Source organism: Lemur catta, chromosome 3 (genome assembly GCF_020740605.2).
Source record: "Lemur catta isolate mLemCat1 chromosome 3, mLemCat1.pri, whole genome shotgun sequence".
Lineage (NCBI taxonomy): Eukaryota > Metazoa > Chordata > Mammalia > Primates > Lemuridae > Lemur > Lemur catta.
In genome coordinates this window covers 125,070,615-125,097,465 of record NC_059130.1, presented here as the reverse complement: position 1 = coordinate 125,097,465, position 26,851 = coordinate 125,070,615, and the positions used below count along the sequence as shown (strand labels likewise).

General features: G+C 61.3%; 1 protein-coding gene across 1 annotated transcript in view; it reads left to right on the top strand.

The window, feature by feature from the left end:
* Positions 1–26,851, top strand: part of PRDM16 (PR/SET domain 16) — a 309,045-nt gene that overhangs the window by 144,501 nt on the left and 137,693 nt on the right. Inside the window, exon 3 of the mRNA XM_045548704.1 lies at positions 4,813–4,860. Coding sequence (XP_045404660.1) covers positions 4,813–4,860 — 48 coding nt within the window. The remainder of the gene's footprint in view (positions 1–4,812; positions 4,861–26,851) is intronic.

Below are 26,851 nucleotides of genomic sequence, written 5' to 3'. Positions count from 1 at the left end.
AGTCAAAAAAGATGTTTTTACCAACCCCACTTAGCTAAATCCTGGCACCGATACCCACGAGAGAAGCTAAATGCCAGAGGTCAAACCTCGCTCTTTTGGCTAAAACGCTTAATCAAAACACACCTAATACTTCTGCCGGGGTGCAGGGAAGTTGAGAGCCCCGCGCCTCTGCCAGCGCTCGCCGGCCGCGGTGCGTGTGCTCGGGGCTACGCCAGCACATAAAGAGGGTTTTCAGCGGAGCGGCAGCCTCGGCCGGGGAGGAAGCCAAGGCTGAGAGGACTCCAGGAGTGCGTCCGGGCCGCCTGTTCCCGAGGTCAGCGCTGGGTGAGCGGCAGAGTGAAAGACGCCCGTACCTGCCAAGGCCACCGTCACGTCCAGGCAGGAGCAGGCTCGGGCGCCCCGTGGGCAAGGGGACGCATCTTTCTTCAAAGTCGTCGGCGCCTGCTTCCCCCGAGGGGGGCCTGGGGCGGTTGGGGTTCGGGCCGGACCTGCGCACGTAGTTCACCCCATCGTCAGTGGCTGCACGCTCTGCCCTGGTGCGACCACGCGACCAGGCACGCCCTGCAGCCTGCGGGCACCATGCGCTGTGCTCAGGGGACCCACAGAGAGACCCGAGGGGCCCGGGAGGTGAGGTTCTGAGTCCATCTTGCTCTGTGCGTTGTACGGAGCATCTTGGACGTTGGGGACAGTGTCTCTGGAACGTCCAGCTCTGTGTCTCCACCTGACCACAAGCCCTGGGGAGCAGGCAGGAGCCGAACCTATGCAGAGACCCTGCCAACGCCTCCAGAAATGGAGGGAAGGGCCCTCGCATGACGCTGGGCACACCGGGATGGGCCACCCCATGTGGCCATGTCTGAGCCTCGGACAAAGGACAGTGGCTCCGGCCAATGTCAGCCCAAGGGCTACGGGACGCAGTTGGGCCTAGATGGTGTCCAGCTGAGCTGAGGGACAGCAGAGAGGTGGGGGGAGGCCATGTGACTGTCTACGACATGCCGCGTCGTCTGTTGAGAGAGTGGCCACCCCACACTGCGGGGAAGCTGGCCCGCCCTCCCGGGAACGCTCCCCGCGCTGGTTTCTGACGGGGTTTCCTGGGCGGGTAGGAGATGTCGGTGTGGGGGTCTCAGATGTCAGTGTGGGGGGTCTCAGACGCAGGCCGGAGCCAGGAGGAGCCCGGCTGCGGGAAGGACCAGGCCTGTGGCCTGCGAGCCCACTCTGGCCCCCAGAGCACAGCGGCGCCTCCTCAGAGACACCTGCCAGCGCTTGCCGGGCTCAGAGCAGGCAGCCCCCGGCTGCTTTTCTCCTGTGGGGGGGCCCTGACACTCTCCTGTCCTAGCAGCCTGGCCCCCGCCACTGTCCAGCAGCCGCTCCCGACACACGGGGGAGACGGACTTCCAGGACGTGGCCCCTGGGATCTTCAGGAAGGAGTCAGTCCCACCCCCACCCCTTGTGGCCGGCCGGGAACCCAGGGGAACCTCTGACCCTGCCCACCAGGTGACCACAGGGAATAGCTGCCTCGTGAACCTCCCACATGCTTACGAGGTAAAGGACGAGGCCCCGCAAGGCGCAGGAACGTGGTTTTGCACGCTGCCTCCTAACCTGGGGCCTTGGAATCGGGGGAGGGAGGAAAGTCAGGCCCCCAAGAATCAAGGTGGGAACAGAGCTGCCGCCCCCGGAGCCACAGGTGCACATGCCCGACAGAGCAGGGCGGAGGACAGTGAGGGCGCCTCTTCCCCAGAGGCCAAGCGTCTCATGGGCCCCAGGTGGCATCTGTGGATGACCAGAGGCCTTGAACCCCGGAATCCTCCAGACGGGCGTGTGGTGTTCTTGGGGGCTTCCTGGGCTGACCCCAGCGGGGGGCTTCCTTGCTTTCCCCCAAGCACATGGGAGTGCAGAGAAACTGAGCCTGGCTGGAACGGGCCCCAGGCACGCACTCCCCCTGGGAGGGGGGGAGCCCCTCAAAATGTCCAGCCAGATGCCACCACGTGCCACCTCCCCTGCCAGCCCAGGGGCGCGGCTCTGGGATGGCCGTGTGTGAGCAGGCCCTGCCTGGCGGGGGTGCGGAAGGCGACTCCCCACTGGCGGTTGGTGCCCGTGACGGGGCAATCTCGTTCTGCGACGCGCCCTGGGCAGGAAGGCCCAGGCTCTGGTCTCAGCCCAGCCTATAACTGGCACCAGGATCCGCAGACAGTTGCTGTGCTCAGGGAGGCTGGGCTGCAACGTGAACTGTGCCCCTTACTCTCGGGGAGCCCCGGGGCCCACTGGGTTGGGCGTCGTGTTCCCCAGACCCGGGACAGCCAGACTCTCTCCGGCACCAGAACCAGGGCAGACTCCACCAAGAACTGCCTCCCCGCGTGGCCTCCCGCAAGGGCCTGGCGCCACGGCGGGTCACGCCCATCCTCACCGGCTCTCCTCTTCCAACGCCAGTTTCTTCGGGTGCTGAAGCCGGGCTGGCACTGCCCCCTGTGCCAGCTTGAGACAACCTGGAACGGAAGTGAGCCGGGGCCCGTGGCAGCTGGGGGCGGTGCCAGCTTGTAAACTGCACCCCAGGGAGATCTCGTGCCTCTCGACACGTTTGCTCACGCTCAGGGCCTTTGCAAAGCAACTGCGTGTCTCTGTGCTGTGGGGGTCCCTGCCCATCCTGGCTTCAGCGGGGCGGGGGGCCCCCGGTGAGGGTGTCCACTGGGCCATGCAGGGTCATGCTGGCCGGGGGGCTCCTTTGACTAAACTCAACGCAAGGGAGAGAGGCTCGGGGCTCAAGTGCCACTGAGGCTTGAGGTCCCAGCTCCCTCGTTCAGCGTTGTGTCCCTGCCTCAGCCACGATGCGGCAGGGCCAGGGGCTTGGACCGCCCTTCCGTAGCTGTGTCTCGTGCCCAGGGGCGTGCAAAATGCTGTTCTCCTTGGCAAAACTAAAACGCAGGGTTTCTCCCTCTGGTTCCAGCCACCCCTGTGGAAAGCCAACGGGGTTGATGAGCCACAGAACTTCGCCCAGTTCAGGAGACCCCGTGACCCGCCGCATGGAGCCTCCGGCCTGCGTGATGCTGGCCGAGGTCTCTGTCCCTGCTGGTGTCCGGGGTGCAGGCCAGGCCAGACCGTGGCTGGACAGTGGCCCATCCCTCTTCTGGGAGCTGCACAGAGGTGGCTTCTGGCCTTGGGCATTGGTGCATGCGGCCCTTTCCTGGGAGCCACGGGTATCAGCCTCGCTCTCTCCTCTGCTCTCGGCACTGCCGAGCGTCCAGCCAAACTTCCCGGCTCCGGATTCGGGACGGAAAGCGGATGAACCCGCGCAGAATCCCGGGCACGGGCCAGACTCAGCCCGGCCTCTCAGACCCGGCCAGGGCTGAGCGCCCACGACCTCGGTCTCTTGCCGACTCTGCGGAGACTCGCTTGGAGGCTCTTTTGTGGTGTTCACCTTTCTCTGGTCTCATTCTCTCTCTCTCTTTTTTTCATTATAACCACTTTCCAAACCACAATTTCAGAATCTATTAAAAGAAACATAAAATTCCCCAATTGGTTAGAATTCTCAACATTAAAAATATGACTTATTGTTATTACAGCTGAGCTTGGGCAAACGGGCCAGGCTGCTGGGTCACAGCACCCAGGTCCTTACCTGCCGGGGGCACCGGCGGGCACTGGGGGCACTGGTGCCGTCCGTGCGGGTTTTCGGAATCCGTGGTGTAGTTTTAGGGGCCAGGGGAGACCTTTGGCGCTCACGTCATCCCTCACTTTATTGTCAAGCGTTAGGTTCAGCCCTGGTTTCTGTTCCTACGGAAACGACGTTGCAATTTACATACTGTCCGCGCTTGGCCACTGTCAGTCCAGAAGGGAAAAACCCAGTTTCTGCAGCTAATTTGTCAGTTTGCTCAGCTCAGAAAGCGCCCTGGGCCGGTCACCGAAGTGCCACCCGCTGGAGCGGAGCTTGGGGTTTGTAAGAGGAGACGCCTGGCGAACGCTGCCGGTCCCCAGAGCAGAGCCAAGGAGGCACCAAGTTGAAGCCATCCGGGTAGAAGAAAGATCTGGATTGCTGGAAACTTCTCCCCTCACCGTGGCGACCCCCTGTCCCTGAGCAGGGAGGGGGGACTCCTGGTGCTGTCCACGGATGGAGACCCTCAGTGGCCACCCAGGACACCCCAGTTTTCTGCCTTAGCCTGGTTTCCTTTCAGAAGGTTCCTCCTAAAACCACAGAGAAAGATCCCCCTGGGGATTCGGGGGTGTCAGTAAAGACCAGTTAAGATGCTGCTGCCGCCAATTTGCAGAGAAATGGCATCAGTGCCCTCTCCGTCCTGCCCGGCGTCCGCGACCCCTGCCCTGGGGTCTGGCATGAATCCTGTGCTGGATGTAAGCCCCAGGGGGGCAGCTCCCCTCCCGCACCCCCCAGGCCGGCACAAGGCAGGCAGTGTTCTCTCTAAACACACGCGGCTCAATTTGCTGGGGGGACCACAGTCGTCCCTATACATTCAAAGTGCCTTTGTGTCCCCACGGAAAGGTGTCAGCAGCTCCCGTATGGGTCCCCACCCAGTTACTAAAGGGCCAGAGCGAGCTCCGTCCCCAACATGGGCCACAGGAGCTGGCTGTGGCCTCTCCAGGGGGGGCGTTCCTGAGGGGACGCCTGGAGTCCCCAGCACACGGGAAGCTCTGTTGGAATAAAGGACCCCGTTACCCGCAGGCCCTGCACCCACAGTGCGGAGAAGCCCCTGGGTCCTCTTCGGTGACTTCAGAGGACGTCCTTGGTCGGCCCTCACGACCGACAACCCCCTGTAGCTGGAGGTCAGCATCTGTCAGAGACTAACGACCCTTCTCCAAATTGTTTTGCAGCAAATACTGACCGATGCGGACGTGTCCCAGGAGGGCTGCATCAAAAAGGTAGGAGAGCCCCTGCCGTGCCGTCCTCTCTCCCCAGCCCCCTTGGGCGTCCCTGGCTGGACGACCCTGTGACTTCGGTTATCCCTCGGTTACTAGCGTAAGGGGTGCGTGTCGCTGGGAGTCCACGAGCCGTGTGTTATCTGCGGGTGCCGAGCGTGCACGGAACGGTGATTTGATGTATTTAGGACGGACGCTTATTTTCATGGTGTGAGCAGGTCGGGGGTCGCTTCTCCGAGCACCCTAATTCCTGAGGTTGGAGGAGAACCCGGTACCTGTGGGAAGGGGTCGGGGCCGCAGACACATGGAGATTAAATAAACGCAGGTTGTGTTTATTTAACCGTCTTCACTGGATACTCACATGAAAAGAATATGGGGGGAAATTGGCTGCAGATCCCAAAGCCTTTGCTGTCCTTGTAGCCTGCAAGGAGGGCTCGGGCCTCACTCAAAATAAGCAAAGCCCTGGGGGAAGACAAAGCGTCCGCGTGGGCCTCGTCCCCCACTGTGCCGCCTGGTGGTGGGCAATGGCTGGTGGACAAATGTCAGCTCTGAAAGATCCGGAGAGGGAACTGTGCGCAGAGAAGCACACGCGGCCCCCGTGGAAAGCACAGGCTCAGAGCCACACACATTCCGGGTGTGCGGGCTGCAGTCTAGACAGCCGGCCGGAGGGGTGGATCCAGAACCATCTCCAAACCCTCGAACCCATTCACCAGGTAGAGCTCAGCTCCCGCTGAGCGTGTGTTACCTGTGCATGCACACACAAACACACATGAGCACACACAAACACACACGACCACATGCACACACGTGCACGCACACGTGGTGGCTGCTCGCGTCCTGTGGGTTTTCCAGTGGGAGTGAAGTAACGTCCTCTTTCTTGGCATCTTTGCTTCCGGGCAAGACAGCGTGGAGAGGGTCACGCTGCACGGAGCAGGCTGGCTCCGACCAGGTACTGCTGGTCTCGCTGCGTCAAAACCATGTCTGGATTCTGCGCCACAGAGCGTGTGCTCGGGGTGCCCGAGCCTCGCGGTCAGGAAAGCCTGCACACGGTATGGGGGCCGCACCCGCATCCAGCAGGCCCAGGGTGGACAGGAAGAATCCTGCTAGTTCCACGAAACCTCCAAGGCCTGAGCCGGGGCGTCCGGGCAGCGCTGCCCAGAGGGGATGGGGACCTGCCCCTTCTCTCGGGGTTCCACCCCAGAGACACTGATTTGGGAGATAATACTGCCCTGGGAGCATCTTCTGCCCCTGCAGTGACCTCCGGAAGGACGTCTGGGAGCGGGTGTCAGTCCTCAGTCCCCACTGCCCGGGGGCGCTCGAGTCCTTTCTTAGAGCACCTGGTGGCACATGACCCGCATTCCATGAGGTTCCTTCCCTCTTTCTCCTTTCTGCCTCCTTAGATGATTTCTTGTTTTCTTAAAGGACGGAGGGGAGTAGGAGACATTGAGCAGCTTTGCTGTGTTTCAGAGAAGTGCAGTATTTTCGGCTCCCAAAAAGTGGCCTGCCCTGAGCTCCACTCTCTGACCGTCCAGAGCGAGCAGGAAATCTTTGCTTTTCCCACCATGATTGCGTGGCTGGGCCGTGTGGCGTTTGGCAAGATTCCTCCTTGGCAGCGTCCCTCCTGAAGGCAGCCCAGAGGTGGCCTGGCGGGAGGTTAGAAGGTGACAAATTTATGCTGGGATGGCTTGTCCAGGCTGGATACCAGGGTCAAGGCAGAGGGTCAAAAGGTCAAGTCTAAATTCAGAGGGCCGTGAAGAGGCAAGTGCTGGATGCTTTTGCACCGGGAGGAGGTGAGTAGGACAGGGAGCGAGCGGCGCTCTCTGCGCTTTGCCGCTTTGTTCCATAAACGAGCCCACCAGCTCTCGTCTGGCCTGGCCCAAGGTGCTTCCTGAGTCTGCTCAGGAGTGGATGTGAGGTGCCCTCTGCCCAGGGACCCGCTCTGTCCCGTGTGGCCGGGGCGTCCCTTCCCACCCAGGCCCCCGTAAGGCCTGTCGGAGGAGCCGGGCCGGGCAGGAGGGTCTGTGGCCGGATGCGGCCCTGAGTCGAAGCAGAGCAGGCAGACCTCAGCCCACAGCGGCTGGAGCATCAGATCCAGGGCCAGGCCCCCTCTGAACGGGCGTCCTGACTCCCAGCCTGGGTGGGCGGGGGCTGCCTGGGGCGTCCTCGCTGTCCCCGGGCACACCTCTCACCAGACAGGGAAGCTGCCACACCGCACTCTGAGGCCGTTGGATTGAACCCCACTATTTTCCAGCCTCCACTGAATACAAACATTCCAGCACTGGGGGATTCAGGTGTGGTCCAAGGTCACACTGGAGGGTGATAAAAACCTAGGCCTGGTGCTTCCATCTGGACCCGCCAGTCACAGTCCCAGACACTCTGGGGGAGGAGCAGGGGCCGGTGCTGAGAGACACGTGCTGGGGCCCAAAGGCAAAGGGTCTGTGTGGGGGCAGGAGACCGGGACAGACAGCCCTGGCCAAGCTTCATCCAGATAGAAGGTGCTGCCTCACGAGCAGATGTGTTAGCTGGAGCTGTGTGTGTGTGATTTGTTTACGATTAGTGCAACTTTGCGGACACCAGGGAGCTATTTTCGGGATTAATTCAGTTTGATCCTTGGTAACAGGGTGAGAGCTCTGGTTTGTCGCTTTTGCACTTTGGGTCACCGGAAGGCCCACTTGGGAGCATTGGGGGTGCTGTGTGACCTAGGGTGTGTTGATGACATCTCTGAGCTTCAGTGTGTCCATCTTTAGGAGGATTCCACTTCCTGTTCTTTATTGGCTTCCTTGAAATGTAACCAAGTTAATCCACTCAACGGCTGGACGAGTGAGATGCACAGAAGGTGCTATTCTGTGGGGACATCCCGGTAATGAGCTCTAAGTATCCCGGGGGCAGGTTTCTGCAGGCTGCAGAACTCTATTCAGAATTCACAGCCCAGGCCGGGGCAGTCTGGTGCTGCTGGATTCGAACCCAGGACCACAGAGGAGCAGGCAGCACGGGGTGGGGCCCGGGCCTGTGAGCTGAGACTGGCTTGGGGGCAGGGCCCCCTTGGGCTCAGAGGACCCACCCTCTCCCTCCCCAGCCCCTGTGTTCCAGCCCCACATCCCGCCCCCACCTGTGCCCCCGCAGCCCCTTCATCCCAGCCCCAGGTGCCCACACTGGGGCTGTGCTCGCCCTGTCCCGGGGCCCTCGCCGTCCCCACACCCAGCCCCGTCCGCACCCTGCGCCTGTCACGGTGCTTCCCTAAAAGTCACTTTGGCTGCGGGTCAGCTGCGTGGCGGTGCGGGGACCTCTGGGACGGCTCCCCCGACACTGTTTGGTCTCTGTTTACTTAGAGGGAGAGCCCGGGGCTGCGGGAGATAATCTAGAGGCCGTCCATCCATCACCGGGCGCGCGGCTCCCTGGAGAGCCCGCCGGAGCCGGTAATAAAAAGGCCGGGTGAAGAGGCTTTGGGGACAGATAAAGAGCCGTGTTAAGGGCTCGCTGGAAATGGATGGGGACATTATTAAGGCTCAATGGCTGTCTTATCAAAATCCAATAGGATAGACATTTGGCAAAAGGCTTAAATTTATTCTTTGACTTTCCGGTGGGCTCGAATTTATCCGTTAACAAGAGTGTAGTCCACCCAGGAGATGGTATCGGCTGAAAGAATTCTGATTCAATCTCTCCGGTGCTATGAAAAGGGGAACACAGGCCGACGGCCTCCCCTTTGTCCGCCTTATCTTGTTCCCCGGGGAAGGACGACGTTAGTGCAGAACAACTGGGAGAAAACACAAACAAAAGGAAGTGGCCTTTCTCTCCTTCCTTCTCTCTTCTCCGTTTCCCTCCCCTCCGCCTAAATACGTAAGTCGGGAACTCGCATCCGCAGGGCCAGGACGGGCACCTGCCACTGCAGCCGCTTCGGGAGCTTGGAAAAACGGGGCCACCCGGCCAGCCCCCAGGGCGAGGGCGGGAGGGCAGAGCTTAGCGGAGAGTCAAAAATAAATAGAGCTAATAAACTCATGCCGCTGGAAGAGGGGCCGCTGATAGGTCCATAAATCTCTCCCCGTTATTATTACGTACAAAAAGCTACAGGTCATAAAAGTCATCTGATAGCCCAGCCTCTCACTGTCCAAACGGGGTGATTGATGGATAATTATGATAATTTGTGAAATGATTATTTGGATGTTAGGACCACGGCCCGTCCCGCTGGGCTGTTGTGGGGACGTTTCCTGTAGCCTGGCCTGGGCGACAGGCCTCTGGCGATGGGCCGCCCCGAGGTCCCCTGGGTCCCTCCGTGGGGACCTGGGGGCTAAGGAGGGATGACTGTGGGGCCTGACCGAGCCCCAGTGCCCAGCGTGCTCGGGGGAGGTGGGAGCAGAGACAGCTCGGCAGCCGCTCAGCGCCTTTTGTGCAGCGATTGCTGGAGGAGGCCACACACCCGAGGTCCAAACACACTCGCCGTGACCAGGCTGTGACTTGGGACCATTTGAGGGAGACAAATTCACAGAATTCCTGGCCACACGGCCTATTTCAGTGCAGCACAGCACCAGGCAGCGGGGGTTTGTGTTCAGGGTGGAGCACGGTTTAGCGTGTGCCGTGTTCCTCCCGGAGGAAGCAGAAGCATTTTCCAAGCGGCTGCAGGGCTTCGCTCAGCGCGGCCTCGCTGGGACCGGAAGGTTCCTGTGGCCGCCCTGGACTCGCCTATCCTTGGTTCCGCGAGGTCTGTGCCGGCGAGGTGAGTTTCAGAGACGCCTTTCCCGTTGCCGCCAGCAGCCGCACCGAGAGCCCCGCACAGTGCTCTGACGAAACTGCTGTTTGCCGACAAATGCACTTTAGCACCGAGGGGAAAAAAAAAAACACACACGAAAGCCCCTAACCCTAAGAACCCAGCAATCAAAATTATTAATTTGCATGTGGGATCAGTTATGTCTTTATGAAATCAAAGTGTGTTTAGCTGCCCCCGAGACAGCCCCGAGTTGATTTTGATAATCTCGGCCTGAATAGGCTCGCCCCGTCGCAGTAAGCCGCGCACAAAAGGCTGGACAGCGGCTGAAAAGCCCTCTGACGACACGGCTCCCTTCCCATTGTCCCGGGGCTGCTGATAAAAGAACCGGGAGTCCATTAATTCAGTGAATGAACATAGAGTAAAGTCAGTCCCCTCTTGAGAACAAGAATGTTGAGGTCAGCTCCGGTTGCCATGGAAACTAAGTACTCCTAAGAAGTTTGCATCCTTGATTTTGCTGCATCAAAGGCTGCAAAGCGGAGAGGTGTACCACGCAGCGGAAAGTCGGGAAGCACCCCTCCGCCGTCCCCTTCCTGAGACGGCGCGGGCTGGTGGCCCTGGGGACCTCAGCTGCCCTCGGGGACCCCCGGGTGTCGGCTCCTTCCCCTCCCCTCCCCCTTCCGGGAGGACCCCGTCGTCACACGGGGGAGGCTTGTCTGGAAGGCGGCTCAGAGGCTCCGGTTCCCAGGGCAGAAACTAGGCCAAGGGAGGGGCCCAGCCAGAAGCTGGGGCCTGGGTGGACTCTGACCTCTGCCACCTACCAGCACCTGAACTTGCCCCCTGGGGCGGGGCAGTCCCACGGTGGCCCTCAGGGCTGATAAGCATGATTAATGGCCCGTTAGCATGGCCTGAGGTGAGGTACGGCAGCCCCAGGCTGGGTGACGACTTTATAAATGTGACCCCCTTGCCTGCCCCTTCTAAATGGGTTGATTCCACCTACCCCACCCCCACCTCCACCTCGGGATGCTTAAATCAGCTTAAACCAGCAGATTAGGCTGGGAGAGGTGCAGCTAATTAATTTCCTGCACAGTAATTTATTACCTGCCTCGGTGGTGTGTCATTCCCAGGCTGCGCGTCTGCGGAGCCTCCTCTGTGCTGTCCCGCCCCCCTCGGGCCTGGGGTGCAGGGGCTCGGGGCAGGCCGGGCAGGGGGCATTGTTCAGACGGATGCAGCCCAAGCCCCAGAGCTGAGTGGGGGGAAATGAGAATTTAATTTTTTCCTTTATTTTTTTGAAAGTGAGAAATAGACAAGCCCAGGTTTCGTTCTCACCTTGAAGCATCCTGGGAAACACCTGAGAGACTCTCCGGAGCACAGCTGAGGCGAGGCCCTGGAGCAGGGAGGTGGAGAGGGACAGGGAAGGAGCCGGCAGGCAGAGCGGGGGGCTTGCCCGGCTCCCTGAGGGTCCCTGTCCGGGCACGAGAGCAGGAGCTCTAGGGACCCTCCTCTGGCGTCTGGAACCAGCCCCACCCTGCTGACGCTTCCTGCTGAAACTTAAATCTCAGCAGCAGACAAAACATCACAAATTGCAGGACAGACTAGGAACTTGCAAATATGCCGTAACCTGGAAGGCAAACAAAGGGGGCCGCTCCTTCCCCCGGAGACCTCGGGAGGCTGGGCCGGAGCCCCCCGTGTTCACAGCCCGCCCTGCCCTTTGCACTGGCTGTGCCGGGGTGGCTCGACCCTTCACCTCGCACTGCCACCTCTGCCTCTGGTCTCCTCCTCCGCAAACCCGAGATGAGCACAGTCTCCAGGGCCGGCGTCACTCGGGAGACAGCGGGGTGGGCAGGTGGCCGTGGGCCAGCTCTGGGCTCCCAGGGCCTGCGGAGCCCACGTTGGGGGCTGCTGTGTGCCAGGCGTGGGGACCAGGGGACCGGTTAGGTCCCGGTTAGCCGTGGCTGTTAGAACCCAGCGGCCGGCCCAAGGCTTAGGGTGTAAGGTCCCCTAGCGAACACCTGTCTCCTAAGTGACGTCACGGCACCTGCGGCAGGTCAGAGTTCACCGGTGCCCGCCCCCGGACCCGCCGCCCTTTCCTCACAACCAGGCTGGCGTCCCGGGGCGTCCCAGGCGGCCCCTGCAGGCGGGCGCTAGGCAAGGCCGCTGCACCCCAGATCCTCTCACGGGCACCCAGTTCTGAAGCAGGATTTATTGGCCGCATTACCAGCTTTATGGGAGCCAGATGGTGGTGTCAATAAACTCCGTCCGTAATCTTCAGGTGGGTGCAATATTGAGTTAATTAAATTGTGCCGCGCTATTAGGAGAGAAAAATAGATCAGCTCCCAGGCCCGCTCAGCCTCTTCTGCTCCCAACGCACAAACACACACCGAGCAGAGTCCGGCGGTGATAGGTTGGGCGGTTTTCTCTCCTTCCACACGACTGAGGCTCCCACAGGGAAAACGGGGGCTCCCGCCCCCCCACCTGCCCGACTCTAGGTATTAAGATTATAATCATTTTGGATGTAAGGTCGAATTCTGGGTTTATGCAAACAAGCTGTCAGTGTGGCCGGATCCCTCTCCGGGGTAAAAGACGCGTGGGCGCTAGGGTCCCCTGGGGCCCTCCCCGTGGCCTGGTCCCTTGCTCTCAGTGACGTCGTGCTGCGCCCCTCCTCTCGAGCCCTGGTAGAGAGAGTTTAGCACTCTCCCTCGTGCTAAGCCTTGCGGGCCTCTGGGGACAGGCTCTAAGGGCCTGTGTCCCCAGATGGTGTCACCCCATGAGGGCACGTGGGGGCTGGAGCTGTGCAGCTGCTCCTCCCTGGAGCCCGAGACTGTGTCACAGCAGTTTCCAGGCGAGGCGCGGGGTGGGGCCTCGGGTCCCTAGAATGGATACACGACCTTCCGTGGCCCCTCGGGGCTCAGGCCTGTTCTAGGGCCTGAGGAAACCTCCGTGTGGACTGAGGGCCTCGCCTACCAGCAGGGGCTGCACTGGGGGTCTCTGAGGCCTGTCTGGTGGAAATCTGGTGGGTTTCTGGGAGGCAGGGCCCCTCCTGGAAGGCTGTGTCCCCACCCTACCTAAGAAGCCACCTGCTGTTAGCGAGACCACCTGCACCGGGCTGGGCAGGGGGGTGGGGGCAGCCAGGCCCCGGGTGAGCTCGCAGAGCCACCAGCATCCAGGCTTCCGTGTGTCAGGTGCAGGCACCACAGGTGTGTGTATGTGGGGGTCCCACGTGGGGGGTCCCAGGTGGGGGCCCGCGAGCACCAAGCCTCCCGCCTCTCCCTGGCCACTGCGGCAGCCTCCAGGCACGTGTTGTTGTCAGACTGACTGTCACAGCCTGGTGCTGAGATGCAGGGGCCGGGACGAGGCGCGTGAAGGGAAAGCAGGGAAGTGCAGGTGTGTGGAATCCACCTCCCCGACCCCAGGCGGCTGTGCCCTACAGAGCACGACCCCTGTGTGCCAGGCGCTGCCTCCCACTTACTGCTGTTGTCACGCACAGGACACTTGCCGGCCGCCACGCTCTCCCCCATAGGTGATGTTATCCGTGTTTTACCACACGGGAAAGTAAGGCAGAGAGAGCTCGAGTCACGTGCCCCAGGCAACACTATCAAATGCAGAAGAGTCTTCAAACGCTGGCCTGCGAGACTCCCAAGCACGTGCTCTCGAGTGCGGTTGTCACACATACTGTCCCAGGAGTGCTAGTGCAGTGTCACACACACTGTCCCAGGAGTGCTCTCCAGACGTGAAGCCAGGCTACCCGGGCACTTCAGGGACCAAGTGCAGAGCGGCTGTAAACTACGGGTGCAGCTGAGTTCAGAGAAAAGCAGGACTGGGTTGAGCCAGAGTCATGGCAAGCATGCGTATCGGCTAGCGATCGCCACGACCGTGCTGGGTAACAAGCATCCCAGCTCAGTGACCTGAAACGACACTCGCTGCTTCTCACTTGCTCACGTCCAAGTGATGACGGGGGCCACCAGCTGCGCTCGGCTCCACGCTGACAGGTGGGTCCAGTTGCCCCGGAAACCGGCCACCCTCAGACCTGCAGGCTGTCAGCGGTGGCAGCAGCAGGGGACTGCAGACACGCATAATCCCCGTGAGGCCTCGGGGCAGACGGAGCACGTCGTCCCTTCTGCCCAAAACCCGTCCCACGGCCATTCCACCAGTATGTGGGTGGAAATGAGTTCTGCCTTTTGTGGGAGGGACACAGTCATGTGGCAGCAGGCGTGGATGTGGGGACAGTAACAGTTAGGGATGATGGCATAGTCTGCTGTGACAGCTTCCTGAGGAGGTGGCACTGAGCTGAGCCGTGGCCAGTTCCCAGATCACAGGCTAGAGTCTGGGTGGTCCCTCCCAGGATACAGTAAACACGCAGCCCCCAGCCTGCCCCGCCAGCTCCAGTGGACCCCGTGGGTGTGCCCACCCCTGAGAGTGGCCTCCTCGTCCTGGGAGAGGCCTGATCTTGGGCCCGGAGCTCCCAGGGAAAAGCCAGCCTGTCCCCAGAGGTGCCAGGTCCATGGTAGGCGTCCCAGGCGCCTACCAGGAGGGTTCAGATAATCCAGATCCCAGGACGGCCTCGCCGTCGCGCCACGGGGACTGTGACGAGCCTCACGTGCACGTCAAGTGAGAGAAGACGACCCGGAAGGCCACACGCTCTGCGTCCATCTGCATCACACTCTGGGAAAGGAAAAGCCACAGAACAGTACAGTGGTGACGGGCGGGGGTGGGGGAGGGAGGGACAGCGAAACTCCTGTGTGTGCTGCTCCAGTGACAGACACACATCACACACGTGTCCAAACCTGTGGAACGTACAAGTCAGCGTGGACCCTCACGTAAGCTGTGGGCTCCAGTTAGTAGTGACGTGTCAGTGGTGTCAGTGCTGGTTCGTTCACTGCAACAATGTGTCAACGATGTGTCACACCAGCACAGGGTGTCAGCCACAGGGGAGGCGGGGTGGGGAGGGAGAGGACAGGCCCACGGGACTGTACTTTCCGCCCACTTTCCTATAAACCTAAAATTGCTCAAAAAAATTAAGTGTGTTCATTTAAAAAATGACAGAGTTTTCAAAAAGTGGCATGTCATACACACCCATCTTATGAAAGACACACACATACAAGAACATACGGGAAAAGACTGGAAGGACATATAAAAAATTGTGTCACCTCTTGGTGACATAGTGGATTTTTTTTTTTAAGTTCGTATCTCTGGGGGTGTTTCACTTGGGAGTACCTCAGCCCGTGTGAAGTGCTCGGGGCCACACCCGCCACAGAAATGCCCCGCGGGCAGTGAAGGCGGCCGAGGCCGGACGGCACCTGGGTCCGCTGGGTCCCCGTGTCCCGGGCTCGCTGGCCTTGCCGTCACGTGGGCAGGTGCCACTGGCTCGGCTGACCTGGCACTGCCCAGGAGCAAGAGGACGGGGCTGTCTGCCCACCCGGGCTGGCCGACGCCCTCTGGCCAGTGGGGACGAGGACGCTGGCTGTCCCGCTCCGGCTGAGCAGCCCTTGCCAGTGCGACCCCTCCGGTGTCCTCTGCCCTCCAGCACTGCCACCAGAAAGCTGTCACCACAAGCAGGGCCACCCCGCCGAGTCACGCCGGGTTTGCAGGGGAAGTAAAGTCTCGTAATTTTGCTGAGCCACTGAGCGTGGGGGGTGTTTGCTATTCGGCACAGCCTCGCTTTCCTGGCTGACTCGCCGGGGGTTCCTTGCGTCGGTGCCAGCTCTGCATTCTCGAAGCGTCCTTCCTTCCTCTTCCCGTCCAGGCGCCCGACGCAGCAGCTCTGGGGACTTGCGGCGGGCGTCTGAAACCCTCTTCTCCACTTAATGGTGTTCAGACGCACTCGCTGCAGAGTGACCTGTGGGTATGGAGGGCTGACCCGCACCACTTTGTAGAAGGGACTTGAGCGTCCCAGGATTTCGGTGTCCCGGAGGGGTGCATCCTGCCACCAGTGCCCCCGTGAGCGCGGCTGTATTCACTAAGCACCTACTGTGGGGAGGAGCTGTCCTGGGTGCTGGAGGCTGGAGCCCAGTGTCTGCCCTTCTGGAGTTTGGATTCTTCGGAGACCTCAGTCCCCACTCGAGGGGCCTGGGTGGCCTCTGTTCCGTGTGTCCCCAGGTCCCTCGGTCCCTCTGGCTGGAACGTTCCCAATCAGACACTCCCCATTGGGGGGCTTCTGAGAGACATTTGCACCCTTCATTGTAGGCAGAAATGCCCCGTCCTGCCAAGGTGGTCTCGGCTATGTCTCCGCACTTTGGGAATATGAAGGAGTCACTTTTTCTGGGAAATTCCTCCTTTTCCTCTGTATATACAGGGGGACAATGGGAAGGTACCAGATTGATTTTGGCCAGAAGGAGTGGGATCCTTAATTCAGCAGATTCGGTGTGAGTGCACCATTTTCTTATTTAATAATATTTCCTTCTTTGAATAATACTCTTCCGGCGGTGGGCTCTCTGTATGCTAACAGGACTCATTTCTCCGCCTGACACCCCTTCCATCAGCCAGGGCCGTACTGGGGAACGGTTCCTTCTCACCCAGTTAACAAGATGTTTCTCCAGTAGAGTGTTGATAAATTAAGTAATAAAAAGCAAGACTTATTATTTTATGTTGGAACCTTGCCTCTGTTATTTCTGAGCAATGGCCAAGACTCAGAGTATTAGCCCCAGAATGTTTTGTTGCCCGGGATGGCAAATTATCACATAAAGGGTCTGGTGTGTTGTTCATCACGGATCAGCTGAGAGTACGGAGAGAGATTCAGAGACAAAAAAATCCACTTTTGCAGACTCACGCGGGGCGAGAAGGGGAAGGGGCGAGTGTTCTGTGTGTACCGGGACGCCCTCCGGGCCGTGGCCGGGCCAGCTTTCCTCTCGCTCCAGACCAGGGCTCTGGGTTACCGAGGCCCTGAAAGGGCAGATAATTATCGGAAGAGAATCTGAAGCATGGGCACCCCAGAGAGCTGTAAAAATAAAATGAGGAGGAGGAATTTTGAATAGATTTCCTCCCTTTGTATTTCTGTTTTGGACGAGAAGTGCAGAGGCAGGAGTCAAGGGAACAGCAAGGTGGAGAAAAACATCAAATTAGACCTCAGGGAAGTCTGGGTTGGCCGCCCCCCGGGTGGGGGAGGCTGGGGGGCATCTTTGCCTGTGTCTGCCCCTGTGCCACTCTTCAGCAGGTGGAACGGCCCGAGGGGGCCTGGGTCCCTCCTGGCTCACGGCGAGGAGGGTCAAGGCAGGTGCAGAAGCTGGGGGCGCAGGGAGGAGACGTCACCGGGTTGTGACAGGGACCGTGCCTGGGCGTGGCTGTGCCTTTCCCTTTGCTAAGTCAGGCCCTGCTAGGGCTGGACCTGGGCGGCAGAGGCCACACCTGCACGCTCACTCGGGTGGTGGTCTTAGGGCCCATCTGCTGAGCGCCAGGGGCCTCACAGCACCCCTGTGGGGGGACAGTGGCTAGGCCGTCCTTCCCCTCATGCATCCACGAGAAAACTGCAGTTCAGACAGGTGAAGTCACTCACCTGAGGCCATGCAGGCTGTGAGCGGCAAACATGCCCCCCCCCAAAAGCTCCTAAACTCAGACTGAGTCTTAAACAGGCTGTGCCAAGAGGGGCCAAGCGAACGTCTGGCAGAACTCCTGCAGCCGCCCACCCGCTGGGCTGTTCAGGTTTCTGAGGTGTCGGGACAGAAGCTGCCCCCAGAGAGGGCCCTGCAGGAGCTGCCCGCCCCGCACCCGGCCGCCCCGCACCCGCCACCCTGCGCCTGCCCGCCCTGGCTGCCGTGTTGAGGCTGGTCCTGCCTCGCTGGTCACCCAGCAGAGGTGGCTCACGTGCCCCTCACCCAGGGTTCCTTGGTAAACACCCAGGTGTTTTCTCTAATAATAACTTTTGGCCCCAAAGTGTCCCATGACATTCCTCAAAGGCCTCCCACGCTGGCCTCCCTGGTTTCCCAACATCACTCATCCTTCGGGCCTCCCCGGGATCCCCGCACAGTTCCACGGAAGCCCCGTGTCCCCCAGCGCTGTCCCCTCCCCAGACCCTGCTGAATCCTTACTCTCAAGGGGAAGCTGGACAAAGCAGCTTTGCTGTGTGAGTCTGAGCAGGGGCCCCTGCCCTGCCCCCTGGGGGGCCTTCCCGAGTGGCCTTGACCCTGGGGCTCTGGGGAGGAGACCCCAGAGGCGTCTGGGCGTTTGCTCGGCTCTGACCCCACAGTCGCCTCTGCTAAGCCTCCTCCAAGCTGCCGCAGGACCCCGTCAGGGCCTGTCCACGCACTTTCCGTGGGCTCGCGAGGGTTGGCGGGGCAGAGACCTGCGTGGAAGGCAGAAGCTCTGTCGGAGAACGACTTTGTGCTCTTGGTACCTTGATTTCCTCATCTGTAAAATGGAAATGATAACAACTCCTCCCGCAAAGCTGTGGTTGCGATTACTCGAGCTGCTATTCATGAAGCTCCTGGCATGTGCCTGGGGCTCAGAGTGAGACCAGGTTTCTGTGAGGGTGAGGGTGATGGTGAAGATGAAGATGTGGTGATAGTCATGAAGATGTTGATGATCAAGGCAAAATGATAATGGCTATGATGGTGGTGATGGTGATGATGATGGTGATAATAATGACAGTGGTGATGATGATGATGATGATAGTGACGATGATGAGGATGGTGATGAATCCTCGAAGTCCCTTCCAGACACAGTCATTACGCGGGAGAACCAAGAGCCGGGCAGAGGATGTCCGTAGAGGACGGGAAGACCGCAGGGCTCCAGTGCTGGCTCCGCCCGCCATCCACCGCGAGCCCTGGAGCAGCCTGCACCGCCCACGGCCTTGGTTTCCAACCTGGCGACTCGGGCAGACACTCTGTACCCGCTCGAGTCCTGGGCGGGGGAGGACAAGGCACGGAGCAGCGCTGGAGAGAGCACTTCACAAACACGAGGTATTAAAAAGAAAAAAACAACAGGAAGAGGCGGAAAGAAAGCTCATAAAGGTCCCTCCCAGCCCGGCCCTCTGGGGCAACCTCTCACACAGGGACTCAGGCCTTGGGGAGTTAGTGAGAAATACAGGACTTCCTGCAAGATAGCAAGTAGATTGGGAGCCGTGAATTACTTTTTTCCTTTGAAAAATGATGTAGTCAGGTCAAAATATTTGTGCATTTCAAACACTTGAGTTCCTTTGTCCTTAGTGCTGACACGACTCGGTTTCCATGCAGCCTCACAATGCAGGGAAACATCTTTTAACTGCCAGACGGCCCTTCCAAGACGCCGGCCAATCCGTAATGCGCGTTGGAGAGCCGGAGGCGGGAGGGAAGGCAGAGGCCTTTGGAAGGTCTGTTTGCGCAGCGGCCGGAGCCCCCCCCCGCCCCGGTACACAGGCCCGGGCGGGTGGGCGACATGTGTGCATGGCCGTGCCCACCCACCAGGCGTGACCCTACCCGGCCAGGCCCTCAGGAGGACCTGCCTGGACGTCCTGAGAGCAGGACCCCCGGCGCCCCCTCTGCCCCTTGGGGTGACCGAGGCTGGGGGAGCCGATACCAGCCTGACGCCCCCTCTGCCACGTCACCACTCAGAAACGTCCCCTGTGGGCAGGGTGCTCGGTGACCGCGGGCTCGGCCACAGCTGGCCTGGCTCCTGGCTCAGGGGCCATGAGGCCGCGGGAGGGGAAGGGACGGTGCTGTGTCCCCCACCGATCCTCCTTCCTGTTCCAGTCCCCCTGCCCTGCTGCCCCTGGAGCTGAATCCAAGCCTCTAGTGCAGGGTGTTTTCGGGGGAAAGGACTGAAGACTGGGTCTGGTTGTGTATTGGCTGATGCTTCCTTGGGCACTTGTGCTACTACAAAAGGCTGGCCAAGGGGCCAACACCTAGATCAGCATCCATTCGACAGGTGAGGAAATTAGGCACAGAGAGGTTAAGTAACAGGCCCAGGGTCGCACAGCAGTGAGAGGCTTCGAACCTGGGTCCTCTGGCTCCATGCTCTTAAGCACATGACACCAGGCTCCTGTTTGCTCAGTGAATATGTGTTTGCTGCCCAGTGGGATCCCCAGACTCTGAAAAACTAGGGCTGCCTTCTCCTGAGGGAATCTGGGGGACAGCACCCCACCTGTGAGTTGGCGGGAGGCCGTCTGAAGGCACAGCCAGTCCAGAACAACAGACCCCGCCAGCAGGAGCCGCAGCCTGGCCGAGAGGCCCCCAAGGGATCTGCATGACCAGAGGCAACAAGGATCGGCAGGGCTGTCCCCAGTGTCAGGTGCAGGTGGCCGGAGCCTCCCCTGGGCCCGTCTCCCTCTACTCTGGTATGTGGGCTGCTCTTGGCAGATAACAAAGTTGGGGTACGGGCTCCCTGCCGAGGGTCGTGGGAAGGGACCTCGCTTGAAGGGAACCTGCAGAGCAAGTCCTGGTGCACGTGGTGCCTGCGGTGGGAAAGCGATTCAGGGACGAGGACCACAGCAGTGCGATCACATGACAGCAGTGTGTGCTGGGGACGTGACCCAGGGATGGCAGCAGCCAAGCTGAGCCCTGACCTGCTGGGAGGGGTGGGTGGTCCGGCTCTGGGGCGTGGGCTCCTGCCCCGCTGGGTTCAGCGCGGGGGGGCCACGGAGAGAGGGTCTGTTGTCAGATGGAGATGCCCACCTGCCTGGTGGGTGTCGACAGGGGCAACAGGTCTCCGGGTGCCCTCCGCCTGGGCAACGGGTCAGTGCATTCCCCGGGTCTCCTTGGACCCTGCACCTGCGTCCCGTCCCTCTGGCCCTGAGTGTGTCTCAGACACCAGAAGCTCCTTCCACTTGGTTTCCAGTTGCCCTGAAGGCCCAGGGACGCCGGGCCATTCTGAGAGCACAGCCTGAGAACGGGCCCCGCAGCTCCGACGCCCTGTTGCCTGAAGCTGGGTCTCCCCACCCCCACCCAGCTTCCTTTCCGGCCTCGCCCCCGTGCAGAAAGATCGGGTCTAGACCGGAATTCTGGGGCCATCCCAAGTATGTGGGGAACGCCGTTCTCCTGCTGGGGCTGTCACTGGCCTGCTCCAGACGGGACCACCTGTTGGTGGTGGGAATGTGGCTGTCACCGCACGGCTGGGGGTGGGCGGCCCCTGGGCCTGGGCGACTCACCCGGCTCCCACCACGAGACCCCAGGAGGAAGCAACCTCTCGCTGCCTGGAGGACAAGATGGTTGGAAAGCGGCTGCCGGTGAGGCGGCTGAGGGGCGGAGAGCAGCCTCATTCATCGTCCGTTTGTCCACGGGTTTCGCACCCTGCGTTCAGTGGGCTCCATCCCGGCTTGTCCCACCATGACCCTCTTCTCTGGAGGGGCCCTGTGGCTCAGGGAGGGACAGGCTCGGCACAAAGCTGCCAAGTGGCCGAGCACGACCCACCTGACTCCACTTATCCTCAGTGCTTCCTCCACGGTTTGCTGAGCCCACAGCTGTGAGCAGTGAGCCCGCTCGGGAGCCCAGCGGCTCCACATGGAAGAGGCAAATAAACCTCGAATATAAAATGATAAATCTGTGAGCAGCTACAAGTAACAAGCATGCTCCGGGGACCGAAAACGGGGGACTATGTGACCAGGGCCCGGGGGGGGAGGTGCCGAGGGGCCTCTGGGGGGCTTGAAGGAGCCCCTGAGGCTGAGAGGGAGCAAGACCTGGGCGGCAGAGCTGGGCGTCCAGGCAGAGGGACGGGCACATCCCAGGTCCGGGGTTCTGGCGTGTTGTGGGTGCTGACAGGGGAGTGGGCTGCAGGGAGGTGACAGAAGCAGGCATGTTTAGGACATCTCGGGAGGATGAGTGTCCGTCCAGGGAAGACGGGGAGCCCGAGGGGCCGGACAGCTGCCAGCCTGCCGAGGACGGCAGGGTGGGGACATTGGGGGGTGGGAAGCCTGGGGCAGGGCCTGGGCCAGGGGTGGGTGGAAACAAAGGCCTTAAGTCGAGGTGTCCCCGGGGCCCAGGAGGGTGTCAGGCGGGCAGTTGGATGCAGATTTATGAGCACAGGGAAGCCCTGGGCTGGGCAACTGACATCCCCGCCCCGGGGAACAGAAAAGCCTGCCGGGCCCGGGAGGGAGCCGTGGCCAGCAGGGAGCGGGAGAAACCACAGTGCACCTGGAGTCGCCGGGCAGAGAGGGAAGTTGTCCGTTCAGGCTGGGTGGAGGGTGAGCGAGGATGAGACAGAAGCCTCACGTTGGTTGGGGACCTCGCCGTGACGGCCTTGGCAGGAGCATCTCCCTGGGGTCCGGAGGATGGAGCCAGCAGGGCCAGAAGGGGCAGAGGACGGCAGCCGCCAGCAGGACTGCAGGACCTGGCTCCAGGGGAGGACCTGGCAGTGCCAGGGGCCACCCGGGGTTGGTCCCAGGAATGCCAGAGGGGCTGACAGTGGTTTGGGGCAATCATGGTGAGCCCCAGCTGGACAGAGCAGTCTAGCCACACAGTGCACGGGCCATCAGTGCCCGAGGAGACCCCAAGCCCTGCTTCTGGGCACGGCCGGGACCCTTGTTCTCCATGATGCCCTGACCATCGCCCAGTGCTCCCCGAGTCTTGCCAAGCCCAGGAGGGCGCGGCCGGGCCCAGCCCCCACTCTTCCAGGGGTGCCCTCCGGCCCGGGCGGGGCTGCGTGGCCGTGGCCACCTTGCACTAAGCCCTATTGTCTTGCCCAGCCAGGGTGGCGGGCGGCTGTTTGCTGAGTCAGCGGAGCCGCCCTGCACCGTCATCATAAACGCATATTTAATAACCAGCGCGCTGCCTCGGAGGTTCAGAAACGGGCTTCGCCCTTCAGCTGGTAATGAGAAGTTAATAAAAGTGGGATTTTGTGGAACGCTGGCCCTCTGACATCTTAATCTTTATTAAAGAGACGTAAACTTCCACAGAACTGGCGGGCCTGCCCGGCACAGCCGGACGCCAGGAGAGCCGGGCAGAGGTGGCTCGGGGACGGCTGGGCACCCCTAATCCCCCCAAGAACAATGTGCCCTGGAACCGCGCTGACCTCAGCAGACGCGAATGAATTATCCCCGAGAGGCCGTGTGAGCAGAAAGCTCACGTGTGGAAAGACGTTAATAAATGAGCAGGACCCGGGAGCAGCCGCCTTCCTGGGCCTCAGCCTGTGTCCTCGCGCACGGGCGGGGTCCCTCAGCGCTACGCAGCCCCCTCTGTGCGGGTCCGTTGCGTTCCCATCCGCCCCGAGCAGTCGCTCCATCCCCTGCCCGGCCCCGGCCCCCACAGCTCAGCCTGTCCCTGTGGACCTGCCCATCCACCATTTCATAGGAGTGGAATCGTGTGACACGTGACCTGCCATGTCTAACTTTTCCACTTAGCGTGTTTTCAAGGTGTATCCGTGCTGTGGCAGGGATCAGGGCCTCACTCCTTTTTATGGCTGAATAATATTCCGTCGCGCGGACAGACCACACCTGCCGAGCCGCTCGCCCAGGGGTGGACGCCACAGCTCTGGGCCGCAGCGAGCGCCGTGTGACCGTGTGTGCACGAGCGTCTGTCTGCGTCCCTGTTTCCAGTCCTCTCGGGCCGACGCCAGGGGTGGGCCTGCCAAGTCCAAGGTAACTCCAGGTTTAGCTCCTGGGGGAACCTGTAGACTGTTTTCACCCAGGCTGTGCCGCTCTCCGCCCCTGGGTGCCCACGTTCCTCTGACTCCCAGCAACTCAAAGCCCAGAAGGGGCTCACGGCCCCGCCGGCCCTGCTGGGCGGCCCTGAGCACATGCTCCCCCTCCTGTAAACTGCGCAGCTCATCTGCCCCCCACCAGCAAGCCAGTCCCCCTCCCTCCGGCCAGCATGGGGTCAGCGGTGATGCACGTGGGGGCTGCAGGGCGTCTCCTCCATCCTAGGATGAGGCCTGAGAAGTGAATTCCCGGCTGGCTCGGGAGTGCGAGTCCCAGCAAAAGTCCACACTCTGTTTCAGCTTCTGCTGCCGTCGGGGGTGGGTTCGCCTGCGGTTCGCAGAGACCTGGGTGCAGACGGCCCAGTCAGGGGCCGACCTCAGGAGCCCACGGACCGTGACGCCCAAATCAAGCATGTTTGCACCGCGTGTGAGCACACGGTGAGCGGCCCGGGCTCGATGCTGGGTGTCGGCCCGCGGGGTCCTCCTCGGACACGGGCCTGGCGCTGGAAGTGTGTGGGACGAGGGGTGCGTGGAAGTGTGTTTATCATCGGCTAATCCACCCGGGGAAGGAGAAGGGCAGAGCCTTTGTTGTCTCCAAGCAATTAGGTTAATTAAAAAAGAAAGCTTATTGGGCAAACATGCTCCGGGACTGTGACCCCTTAATTAATGGACTGCGGGGAGAAATTACAGCAGTGGCAAGATAATTAACACATGCACTTCGCAGAGAACGTCAGGCCAGGGTATTAGGGACAGGACGGCCGGGCCGGCGCAGGGTGGCTGTGGGCACTGGCTGCCGGGGGAGGCGTGGCCCGTGGGCGGCAGCCCTGTGAGGGCGGCAGGTGGCTGGCCCCGGCTCCCTGGGGGAGGTGGGAGAAAGTCTGCCCTTCCCTTCCGGAGGCAGCTTCTTAAAAAAACTGTTACCCTCGGTAGGAAGCACAGCTGCCCCCGCGGCCCCCGCCTGCCCACGCAGAACCCGCACGTGGGGACACCAGAGGGCACCCCCAGGTGGGCCACCCCCTCCACCCCGCAGCCTGGGAGTCCACTAGAATATTCCGCTGTTCCTAGAACATTAGAGGCGGAGCTGTGAGCCGTTACCTGGTCCAGGGCCCCCGGCCCTCCCCATAAAGGCCTCAGGGAAGGGGAGATGGTGACCTCCGCACGCCAGGCCACGCCAACCCGAGCTGCTCGGTTCCCCGGGTTCCCCGGGCGCCCGCGGGCTGGGGTGACTCTTCAAGCCCCGTGAGCGGCACCATTCCAAAGATCCCCGCCCACCAGGGAGCCTTTCCGGCACCCGGAGCCTCCACAGACACTGGGGAGACGGCGCCTCGGGCTTGTTTCCTGCTCCCAACGGGGCCGCGGAAGGCAGGGCAGGTGCGGGTCTCGGGACCCTTTGGGGGGGCGGCTGGTGACGGCTCCGGGAGTGTCAAGGCCGCGGAGCAGGCAGTGCCCACATGCGGGACGGTGTGTCCTCTCCCCGAGGGGGCCTTGGGGACACCACCCTCCTCCCCAGCCCTCCGCACCTCGCCCACCCCGCCGCAGAGGTGCAGGGAGGCAGGGCTGGTGGAAGCGCTTTCGATTTTTAAGGGCAGAAACAGGACACTCAGGCCCATTTGAGGTCTCAGAAGTCTCAAGGTCAGCATTAAAAGCCCCGACCCTCTCCGCCAGCCGTCCCTGGAGGAAGGCACTAAGCATTTCCCCACAGTGACGAGCCGCCTCTGGCAGCTAAGGAGAGCCCAGCCCTGGGACTGGCCCTGCGGGTGGCTGAGTGTGGAGACTCCCTGGGTGGCCGTTTGGTCATTCATGGAAGACCCTTCTGTTCCCAGCAAGGCCCCCCGGGATCCGTCACAGGAGCCACGTGAAGTTTGGGGTAAAGAATTCACTCTGAAGCCACTCCTAACCCAGTCCAGGAATGCACAGAAAACAGTCACCCTTAGGAGCTGAGCCCAGCGAGGTGCCACCTGCCCCAGTCCCTCAGCAGGTGTGGAAAGACTGTGACCTCGGACCTGCCCTTGGGGTGAACCGATCTAGCACCCGTGGAAGGTGCTGGAGCCGGGGCCAACTGGGGGACCTGAGGGTCCGGGGTCTGGCAGAGAACCGAGGGCTTGATCTCCCAGCTGTGGCTGGGGGCAAGGCCGCTGCCCCCCAGGCTGTGCTGCAGAAGGCCCCCGGTGGCAGGGTCACCCCCTCTCTGCCCCACTGTCCTCACTGCCCCAGCCCCTGTGGCTTCTCTGGCCCCCCACCACACCCCCATCCTCGCCACCTGTCCTGCAGGTGGAATGAGCATGACCAGCCACCCCCTCGGTCCCTGGTCACAGGACTGCAGGTCGCCCTGGGGTGTGGACCCCATGTAATGAGACATAGCCAGAGATACCCACCAACTCTCTGACCAGGGTGGGACATAGCGTCCTCATGGGTGGCAAGAGGACAGAAGCTTCTGGCAGTTTCCAGAAGATTCTGGAGATGTCCAGTGGCCGGGAAGTACTCAAACCCCTGGGGGAGCCTGGCTCACGGTTCCATTTGGAGGAAATTTGTGAGGACTGAGGGTTCTCTGACCGGCACCCTGTGTTCACCTGTGTCTGTGGCACTCTGCCCGGGTGGGCACACGGTGGGGCGTTTGCTGTGTTCAGTGCTTCGGAGCCCACGTGGGAAGGGAGGTGGGGTTCTGGGGGCCCCCACAGTCTCTGAGGCCAGGGCTGAACGTGTTTCCCACCTGCCGCTCTCAGGAGCTCGCAGGTACGGGGGGCAGAGAGGAGCCACGAGGCCATCTGAAGGGAGGCATAGGGCGGGGGCTGCCGAGAGCTTCCCAGTGGGGAAGCCCGAGACGGGACCCCAAACCCGGCAATTACACCGTGAGGAAGGGCACCCACAGAGGGAGCAGAATGTGCAAGGGGCCAGAAGCAGGGACCCTCGTGGGGAGGGGCAGTCAGCAAGTGCAGGGGTGAGGCTGGGGTGCAGGGCAGTGGGACTTGCACGGGGAGACTGGCCAGGAGCCACCAGGGTCACCTAGGCAGTCAGGTGTTGGTGACGGATTTGCAATGAGTGCCAGCTCCCAGTGGGCAGGGGCTTAGGGTGCGCCTGCCTCCGGGAATCGAGGCTCAGTTCACGGGATGAGACCAGCCGCAGGTGCAGCCACGAACCGCGTAGACCCCCAGGGCCCGAGTCCCAGCAGGACTGGGACTTCCCTCCGAGGGAAGCTCTTTCTTCTGTGCAAAGTAAAGACTGGCAGCAAATAGGATAAAATATTGATAAATTGTTAACGACAGTTTCTTACATGATTTTATGTTCCTTTCTGTATTTGCAAAACCCCTCAAAACAAACCAAGGAGACGCCAATCAAACTTTGGGAAGAGGTCGGGGACAGGAAAGAGCCCGTGGACCCTGACCCCTCCCCTTCCTTTGGCTGTGGCTGCCCCCATCCCTGGGGAGGGGGTCCCCTCTCCCGACTGTGCCTTTGTCAAGGGAGGGGCTGGGCTGTCCCCTGACCTGGGCAGTTGCCCTGGGGCTGCTGCCTGTCAGGGTCTGCAGGGGGGGATCGGAAGATGGCGCAAAACCCCCTCCCCAGGAGCGGAGAAGAGGCCGGGGGCAGGGGGAGCAGGGGCAGCAATGGGGGTGCCTTCCCCAGCTCCTGCCCCCCCAGCCCTGGCTTCTTTGTGGGGGTGTTCCCCCAGGGCCTCCACATGGGGTTACCACCCCAACGCCCAGGAGGGCAAAGGATGCTCTGCCGTCCGAGGTGCCTTCATGGGAGGGACTCGCTGCTGCT